Source organism: Chaetura pelagica, unplaced genomic scaffold, assembly GCF_000747805.2.
Source record: "Chaetura pelagica isolate M959 unplaced genomic scaffold, ChaPel_1.0 scaffold10, whole genome shotgun sequence".
Classification (NCBI taxonomy): domain Eukaryota; kingdom Metazoa; phylum Chordata; class Aves; order Apodiformes; family Apodidae; genus Chaetura; species Chaetura pelagica.
This window is the reverse complement of record NW_009952263.1, coordinates 5,523,119-5,532,864: the sequence shown is the minus strand read 5'-3', so window position 1 is coordinate 5,532,864 and position 9,746 is coordinate 5,523,119. Positions and strand designations below refer to the sequence as shown.

The 9,746-nt window shown below is 43.4% G+C and overlaps 2 protein-coding genes across 4 annotated transcripts in view; one reads left to right on the top strand and one right to left on the bottom strand.

The window, feature by feature from the left end:
• UBE2E1 (ubiquitin-conjugating enzyme E2E 1) overlaps positions 1 to 2,079 on the top strand; it is a 43,928-nt gene extending 41,849 nt beyond the window's left edge. For both annotated transcript variants that reach the window (XM_010007526.1, XM_010007525.1), the window contains 2 exons: positions 159 to 306; positions 1,177 to 2,079. In XM_010007526.1, the coding sequence (XP_010005828.1) occupies positions 159 to 306; positions 1,177 to 1,274 (246 nt within the window). In that variant the 3' untranslated portion in view covers positions 1,275 to 2,079. The remainder of the gene's footprint in view (positions 1 to 158; positions 307 to 1,176) is intronic.
• Positions 2,080 to 5,936: 3,857 nt separating this feature from the next.
• Positions 5,937 to 9,746, bottom strand: part of NKIRAS1 (NFKB inhibitor interacting Ras-like 1) — an 11,601-nt gene continuing 7,791 nt past the window's right edge. Inside the window, exons 3-4 of one of the 2 annotated variants that reach the window (XM_010007524.1) lie at positions 9,201 to 9,442; positions 5,937 to 6,363 (exon numbers count right to left, since the gene is read on the bottom strand). In XM_010007524.1, coding sequence (XP_010005826.1) covers positions 6,124 to 6,363; positions 9,201 to 9,442 — 482 coding nt within the window. In that variant the 3' untranslated portion in view covers positions 5,937 to 6,123. The remainder of the gene's footprint in view (positions 6,364 to 9,200; positions 9,443 to 9,746) is intronic. The other variant, XM_010007523.1, reaches the window with a different exon arrangement.

The window sequence follows — 9,746 nt, the reverse complement described above, 5'->3', positions numbered from 1 at the left end:
CCCGGGGAGCCGCGGGTCCGGCCTCGGTGCCCTCCCGCCCGCGGGAGCTGCCGGGTCCGGTCCGGTCCGGTCCGGCTGCGCGTCCCGTCACTGCCTTGGTTGCTGCATCGCCTGTGGTGTACCCACCCAGCACACCTGCTAAGAGCTGTTTCTTGCAGGTAACGTTTCGGACAAGAATCTACCACTGTAACATTAACAGCCAAGGCGTCATCTGCCTGGACATTTTAAAAGACAACTGGAGCCCAGCATTAACCATTTCTAAAGTCCTCCTCTCCATCTGCTCCCTCCTCACAGACTGCAACCCAGGTAAGCCCCCCGCGCGGCCACGCAGGCCACCTGCTGCCTTGCACCTCACCTGGCACCCACACAGCTCGGCCCTCCTCTCACCCTGTTGGCTTCAGCCAGCACGGATCCATCCTCCAGGGCAGCACGTTTCTCTCTCCAGCTGCATTGGCCTTGAGGTTGATACACCCTGTCTGCTGCTCACTGCTCCTCAGGCTGACCCAAAAGGAAAGCAGCAGTCCTCCTCCTTCCCCTTCCAAACCACCTCTGGTTTTGGGTGAGGGTTAAACACTCTTTGCTGGTCTGTAGGGCTGCAGTAATCAGTAACAGAGCTGGAAGCACCACACACAGAGTTCTGAAAACAAGGGCATTAGCCTTGTATTTCCCATCATCCGTTTAAAACCAGTGACCAACTAAGCCACAAGTAGTCCTCGCTGCTTCTCTAGCCCACCCAATATCCACACTAGTTAAGAGGAATGTGACCTGGTTTCCAAAGTTGATTTTACAGGTTCTATTTCTATATGTGTCCTAGAAGTCAGATTTATATTGATACCAGTACACTTAGCAATGAGTATGTCCCAGGCACTTTTAGAAGAGGTAAAATAAACCTGAAATGCATGAATCAGTGGGAGTCCTCAGTAATGCAAAATACTACTATTGGATTGTTGTCCTTTAAACTCCTTAAAACGTGAATTGGCATCTCACTCTTTATTAAGTAATAGATTAGTATGTCACCACAAATACAAATCAATGAAGATACAAACCAGCAATTCAGTATATTTAGGTTGTTGCAATGTACCTTACCTGTGTGATTCCCTCGTATTAAATTCACACTTCAGCTGTAATTTTTTATTAAGCAGCTTGTCTGAAATTAGTTGTTCCTTTCCTTTTCAGCTGACCCCCTGGTTGGAAGTATTGCCACTCAGTATATGACTAACAGAGCAGAGCATGACAGAATGGCCAGACAATGGACCAAAAGATACGCTACATAAATTGGATTTTTGTCTAACTCTTGCATTGTCTGTCTGTGATGGAAAGAGCTGCTTATGATTTTGAAGGGGTGGGGGGAGGGGGGTGCTGGTAAAGAGTAGGGTATTTCTATAACAGATTTTATTCAGTCTTTTATTTCCTAAGATTTTGTTGTTGTAACTTAAGGTATCTTGCTACAGTAGACAGCTAGGATTGGGAATAGCATATTTTAAAGACTGTAATTAGTTCAGCAATATTAGCTCACATATAGTACCGAGAAGAATGTAAACTTCTTAGACTTCTTTGGTTTTCAGTTTGCTTGCAATATGTAAAAGATTAAAACAGCTTAATTTTGTACAGGTGCATATGTTGACATTTATGTAAAAGTCCTTTCAAGACTACACACTGTTTTTGTTTTGTTTTGTTTTTGGTTTGGGGGGTTTATTTTGTTCTGGGTCAGGTTTCTTGGGGTTGTTTTTGTAAAAAGATGTTGGGATTGTTTTCCCCTATGGAGGGCACATTGGTATTTAACAAATCCTTTTTAAAGACTGTCATCTCATGATCTGTGATATGGAGAGGTGGATATACGGCCTCATATATGAAATGAGAAGTAGTTAATGTATTATTTTATAAGCCAATCTATCTTTGTGAAAAGAATAAAGGGTTTAATCAGGACTTATGGTAACCTGTAGTGAAATACCTTAAGCTGTTTAACTGTAAGGCGTGGAATAGGAGTCACTCAGTGGATTGGTTGTATGTTGTGGGCTACTTAAGTCTGCATTTGTTACTGTGCTAATAAAAAGATGTTTAAAAAAAAAAAAGGAAGAAAAAAAAAAAAAATTTCTGCCTAGTGCCTTGCTTTGTCATTTTGCCAGAACAGTGTCTCCCAGTACGCTTTGAGGATCAAGGTATGGGTAAGGACAAGGGAGATCTGCAGGTGAATGCACTGACTGCTGCTATTTTGCAAAGACACTTCTAGACAAGCTACAGTGAATGACAGCTGAGACTTCTCAACTGTTTACTGTGTAAGTGTTGCCCAGGCTGGCATGGCCCATGAGGAGGCAACCTGCTGCAGAGTCTCTGCTAGTTACTTTTTATATTAAGTTTTCAGCATTGCTTTTTCAGGACTGGCACATTATTTGGAAATACTACTGAAAAAGTGTAAGAGATCTGGAAGGGAAACATGCAGGAGGTAAAATGAAGAAGCAATTATCTCCCTGGTTTTCTGATGGACTGTTGTATTCCCACTCAGAAGAGGAGATGGAATCGTGACTTGGTAAGCTAGCAGAAGACACCTTAAAGGAGAATAAAGGAGACTTAGTCTGTAGATCCTTTAACTACCTACAAAGATTATCTCCTAGAGACATATTGTTTACACTGAAGTGTGTGGCAACAGGGTAGTTAGTTGTGGATGTGACATTTTTGACCACTCCCTTAAGGTAAAGGCCGGAAGTACAGATTCATTTTCACACAGCAAGTACTTCACCTTGCAACAATCTTCCGGGTGCACTGTGGTCATCTGTGCCCCTGGATTTGTTTTGATACTTTAAAATAAATTCTGTATCTATTTTATTGATACACTTCTCTTCCTATCTATCTATCTATCTATCTATCTATCTATCTATCTATCTATCTAGATCAAATCCAAGTTGGTCTGGTAATCTGCTAATTAGAGATACCCTTCCTTTGCTAAGTGATTGTAGGTAGTAGTACATTAGCCTCCGCTGCTAAACTTGCCTTCTTTTGGGACAACATATGTTTGGTGTATGAGCTTTCTCAGCTGTTTGGCTCAGCCTAGGAAAACTATTGGCATGTAGGTACATCACACCAAGAGCATTTCTGGTAATCCCTTCCTCCTCCCCTCTACTGAGTGAAAAGGTAGATGGCTTAATCTCAGTAGGTTTTTCTTGGCTCCTTGCTTCATGCTACCAGGACATGCCAAATAAACTGTTGTAGCTGGCAGGGAGGAGGGAGCTGATTTGTGGTGACTGATTTCTACAGTGTTTGTTTGGCAAGATAGAAGTTTAAGAGGAACAGAGAAAGGTGGTTAAACTTACTAATATATTTTCCTATTTCATGACAACTTTTCTCCATTATCTTGTGAAGAGACTGTCTAGCTGTGTAGTAGGTAAGTGATCCCAGTGACCTAGGAGAGGTTTGGAGTCAGTGGAATAGTAGGAACAAATTACGTGTTCTGCCCTTTAGCTACTACATTATACTCTGTACTTTACTCATTAACCCCATGTAAAACTGTACTCCAGTGAGTTTCATTTAGACTCGGTAGCAGCCACTGTGTGTAGATTGTTTGTGGAGGAGATGCTGTATTTTCCATCACTTGTCAATAAAATAGTATGGTACTTAGAAAAGACAATTTATATGAGTACTTAAAAAGCATCAGAATAAGCTTAGGAAAGAAAATAGTGGGTGGTCGTTGTTTATGTGAATGCCCAAAATCATCTAAACTATTTTCTAATGAATTTAACCAAATCAAAGATAACGTGTTTGCCTTTATGTAACTTGTTTAGAAAAATGGCTTTAGTCATTCAGAAGATCCCTTTTTATCTTGCCTTTCCTAAAACATTGTCAAGTCCTGAGTGTTCAGGGGAGCAAGTGAGCAAGCTGATCTCACACGGCTCTGGAATCCTACAGATTACATCAGTCTTGGTAGTGGAATGGGCACCAAGTCTGCTGGGTGCAGAACTGGTCAGGAACCACTTGTCTCTGTTCCTTCCATCTCCATATATTTTAACATATATTCATTCTGACTTAGGAACCTCCATTCCCCTTGGCTCAAGGGTCAGCATCAATGACAATGTGTCATTAGCAGAGGTCTTTGCTTATTGAGATTAACCCAAAGCTGAATCAGGTTCCTTCTGGAAGAAGGGTTCTGTAGAGCTGAAGAGGAGGAACATAACCAATTTCTTGGTGAGAGGTTGCAGCAAGGAGGTGAACTGCTGCTCTGAAGTCACCCCCACTTGAAGCACACAGGCAGACATGGAATCTTCTGGGCAGGGAGAAGCCTTGAGTACACGTGTGTTTGGTAGGAAATGAGTGAGGAGGGAGGGTTGTTCTGCAGCATCGCTGGGGACAATGACTATGACTAGCCAGGCTGGGGAGGGTCGTGCTATAGTGCTTACTCAGCTGCAGTGTTGCAATGGAAACGATTGTATGTTTCTAGCAAGGAATTACAAGAGCTTGCTCATTCCTAATTGCTCTCTTATCTTACTCCTTGGTCACAGCAATCCAAACTACATTGAGCAAAGCACATAAACAGTTTCGTCTACCTTCATTATAAAGCTAGGAACACCTGCTTAATTTTAAGTGAATTGTACTGCTGCTCTGACATTAGTAATGCTGAAGGACTTTTATTTGTCAGTATTCAGGAAGAGCAATGCTATAAGCACACAGCTTAATCGTGCCAATTAGGCACACTTACTACTTTGCAGTTATGATATGACAGTGCAAATATTGCTCATGGTTTTGCTGATTCACAGTGAAATTCTCAACATTTGTTCAAAATTACATTAGTGGAAAATGAAGGAACTGAGGACTTGTTCACTCCCTCTCCCCACTCTTGTCTTAAAATATAAAGAAAAGCCAGTATCAATTAGTCTAAGAGGTTGTTAGAGGCCAAAAGCTGGCCACTCTCTCTAGGAACAGTTGCTCGTTCTGTCCCTATATATCCAATTTTGTTTAGTTTACTGAAAAGCTGACCTAGGACAGCAGATTTCTGCAGCCTAGGTTTACTAGCGTGGAGGGTCCAATACAGGATGTACGGTTGTGCTCCTGCTTCTGGGCAACATGTGGCGTATTAAGACCAAGGCCATTTGTACAGGTATTTCTGGGCATTTGCCATAGGGATGTTCCCAAAAGGCAGCTTCCTACACTCCCCTAGCCCCCTCTCACTAAATATTACAGCACTTGGCACCAGTTGTCCTCTGGCCTGTAGCTTCGCGCCGAGGGCGGGTTACTGCAGCTTGGTGGAGTGGCTGGGTAGGAGCATTGTGCAATAGACCCAGCAGAGCCCAGGCAGTGCCTCCTGCATGCAAAATTGCTTTGGATAATTTCACAGTAAAATTATCACCTATGTGAATGTGACTGATTTGTACTGGACGTGCTGGAACAAAACCACATACAGCTATGTTGTCCTTCAGGTTGCAGTTAAATGAATGAGTGCTCTGAGGGCTTTTCTGGTTTGTACAAATAAATTCCTGAGCTGAAAGCAGTGCTTGCCAGACTTTGCTGACAACCTTCATGTCAGAGTAGATCTGTTCTAGTATCTCCCACAAGATTTGTTTGTTTTGTTTTGTTTTGTTTTCCCCAGGCACTAGAACTTCAGTGGCTAAATCTGTTCCTCCTGCCCCAAAGCCCTCTCCTGCAACAACACACTGACCTCAGCCTCCTGCAGCATCAAAAAACCCTGTGGCCATGTTTAAGGTCCAGGTAAAAGCACTGTTGCCATTTCCAATATATCCTTTCTCCAAATTGAATGCTTTATTACAGCTAGTACTATTTCTGACTAGAGGCTATAGATCTGCAGGGGGATTGCTTAATGATAAGCTTGTTGATTTGTCCCTCAATATGGCTGTATCCAGGCACAGTCAAAACCCCTGCTAGAGAGGCGTCCACCTGTCCCTCCCTTGTCCATAACCCTTGTTACAAGATAACTCCTCTTATTAAGTGCTTTTTAAGGCTTTTACCACCAGAGACTTTTTCAAGCCAAGTCCATGAGCAGGAAGGATACCTCTTGGCCATAAGCTTGCTGATTTTATTGCTGAATGAGATTATTGCTTTAAGTGAAACTGTGAGACGCAAATGGCACAAAAAGGACTTAGGCTGTGACCTGGCAGCAGCAGACAATGCTAAAGTAGCTTAATTATCAGAGTTATTCCCTTTGCTCTTCCTTCCAGGCAAGGGAAATGTTGATTTGTTCTGGGACTGGGAGAGTTTGCTAGCTAAGAAGGTGAAAGGCTCAAGCAGTGTTTTCCGATCTGTCACAGTCACTTCCCACAGTCTCACTTTCTCAGCCCTTGCCCATTGCTGTGCTGCTTCTGTTTCCACTTGTCTTTGGTCCAGGAGGTCAGTTTTGTTTCCCAAGACAATAACTGTTACCTAGAAACAAAAGGAAATGGTGAGCTTGATAAAGGAAGCACCCACCACTTACAATGCTTTAAAACAGCAGGCAAGTAAGTAGCAACGCGGTTCAGATCTTAGCAGTCAGCACTGGCACAAGGTAAGCTGTGTGTAGTTGGGAAGATCAGGGTCTGGGATCTGAATTAGCCTGGGAGCTGGTTTTAATCAAAGGATAGGCAGAACTTCCCCTTGTCCTCCTCACGGCCCCACCCCATTTTCTGACGCCCCCCCCCCCCGACGCCCCCCGCGATTTCTTAAAGGGAAACTAACCAAAAGAGCCAAAGTTAAACGGCCCTATTCTGCATTTGCTTGGCAATTGATCTGCCCTAGACAAAGGATAAGAGCATGACATACGAGTAGGTCAGAGTAGCGGATGCTTGAGAGGTGAAAAAATGCATGGCAGCAGAGAAAGCCTGGGCCCCGCAGCTCTGGATTTTGCCCAGCTTGTTTTTTTCTCAAGTCCCAGCCGGCAATATACCCAAGGCCATCCCTGCCTTGCAGCCCGGGCAGGCTGCTGAGCAGTTGAGCTGTTAAATCCCTCTCCCAGCCCAGATGCCCGCATGCACAGGAAGCCGCTGGAGGGACCTAAGCTTACAATCCTCAGTCACTGAACAGGCTGGATAAGCATCAGCACCATCCTCAGGAAGCAGTTTCGAGAGCAGCCAGTTAGTGACCAGAGCAGCCCAGCTCTATCAAGTCAGATCCTTAGCTGGAAGGATCAGTCAAGTGACTTGTGTGTCACTCTGACAGTACAGTGTGGCTGGGCTCAGCGGCCTGACTGGTACTTCAGTTCTGGGAAGTGCGGATGGTAGTGCTGAACACTTAAAAGTCACTGCTTCTGCTTGTTTCAACCATCTAAGAATGTTTTACCAGCATCAGCTTTTAGGGGAAAAAAGCCCTATATTTATAGTTCAAGGTCCTTCATCAAACTCTGGTCTCATCTCTACACTAGTGGTTTGACAAAGATCAAGTGACAAAGTCCTCTCTTGCTGATGATTCAGAGTTTTTACTGTGGCCACATCTGCTTGCTCTTCCCTGTTTGTCAGGCTTAACTCCAGGATGTCCTCTGGTTCTTTCCAGCTAGAGATGCTTGTCCTGTTCTGCGAGGACTATAGCAGCCCACCCATGGTGCCTGGAAAAAAATGTTTTTCCCTCTGCAAGGGCTTTGAAAGAAGATATGACCTTCATATACATTTACTGCTTGCTTCAACTGAATTTTACCTATGGTTAAGCTCTGTCAGTATGAGAGAACACATCTTCTATTTAGTGTAAAATTTGGCCAGGCTTTAAGGTGTGTGCTGGATAGACCCCACAGCAGTGGGCCAGTAGAAGCAAGGAAGCAGCCATCAGTCCCTTCTGTCATCTGTCACACAACAGGGGACTGTGCCACTCAACAAGGTGAAGTTCTGCCGGATCAGAAGCACCATGAGTGGAGATACATCCCTAATTTGGTTAAGGATGGATTCTAGCAGAACCCAAACTTTAAGCCTCCTGATGCTATCTTGAGGTAGGACTCCTGATTCTCACCTTCTACCTGCTTCAAATAATATTTTATATGGACTAGAAACCAGAGGAGTAAAACTAATTTATCCAGCTTATTGTGGGCACTACTCTTTTGACTAGTTATCCTCAGTAAAAATCACAACTTTAAGTTCTCCCAGAAGAGAAGCAATTTGGCTGTTTTCTAAAATACCTGCACGTAGCAAGAGAGAAGAGTTGTGGCAGGTAACATGGAGAGAGAGAGAGAGAGATCCTGCTGTGGCTGATTTCCCTCTCCTCAATATAGTATGCTGTAAAGTAACAAATCAGGGCCCTCACAAAACACAGCACCTGGGAAAAACCCTACATGTCCACCTTCCCTTGCCCTGCAGGGGAGTTGTGATTGACTCCCATATCCCTCAAATACGTGACAGCCTGCAGCTCACACCAGCCCTACCAGCTACCAAACCTCTCCTGTGACTGCAAGTTCAGTTGCTGTCAAACTTGAAGCCTGCCTTCCTCCACCACCCTATGTGCTGTCAGTACTAAACAAGTTACATTTTTGGTAAGTCTCACCCTACCATTATCCAATTAATTCTTCATGCACTTTTTTTTAACAGCATAAGCCAGACACTTGGAAAGCTGTAGGCTAAAGGGAAATTTAACATTTAACAGGGAAAACTACTTGAGAATATAAAGATACTGTAAGAAAAGCCATAATGCTAATGCCACATGCAAGTTATATTTGTTTAGCTAAGCTGGAATACTGTCAGCTGAAAACACTAGCTGCTTTCTAAGGGAAAATAGAGCAGTCATTTCACACAATTGAATTGATTCAATATGGTTGTTAAAATACATTAAAGCCGCTTTGCCAATTGAATAATGTCTGGGAGACCCATTGTCAATTACACTAGTTTGTAAGTCATCAAGTACATGAATACAAAACAAACAGAGATAATGCCCTTCGTTATATTTTTCTATGCACTTGACTTCCCATGTACAATATCTAAAAAAACCCCATATGAACTGCAGTGCTGTAGATCGTATGTTTTATTAGTCATAAGTGTCCTAGCTGGTGCATTCAGCTCACTGAGTTTTAGTAGTACTAGAGGAATTAAGGAGGAAAAAAACACGCATTCTTTTGCATGACCTGCATGGCATATGAATTAGGCTTCCCCAGCATGAGAAAGCTTCCTTTTGCTGGATTGCCCAAGGCTGTGGATACGTTAGTTTTCCTTTGTATGAGAGTTTCACAGAAACAAAAGATAGCTTTGCAACCGTAACTTCCTATCACTGATACACCGATTATCCAAGCAGATAAGGCACCATGCAGTTACCTCTTTTTTGTCTCTAAAGACGTCAATCTCCTTTTTGAGCAGTTCGACTCTCTGGAAAGCTTCGAGGCTGGTCACAGCGTACACCAGAACAAAGCCATCAGCGACAGAGAAATAGTGTTTTGGCAATTCTACGCCCTCCTGCAGACCCCTGGTGTCATAAAGTCGTAACTGTTCCTTCACGCCTCGGTCTGTTTCCACCGAAGCCAAATACACATCTTCTATTGTGGCACCCTCTTCTAAGCCTGTTTTAAAACAAGCAAGCAAGTTCAACTGGTGTAAGTACAACACCACCATAAGAATTATTTGCAGTACAGCCGAATTTTACCCCGCAATAGCTTTCAGTACATGTTTTCCAGAGTGACTTGACCTGGACTCAGCTTTGCCTGACGTCCCCATGAATGGCTGTATTCATACATCACCACACCAGCTATTTACAATGCAGTGGCACTGCATAAATACAGTCATCTAATATATGAGCACATGATTATGTATGTAAAATTAATCTATACAACATGCACTTTCAGGATAGGATAAGATATACCGCTC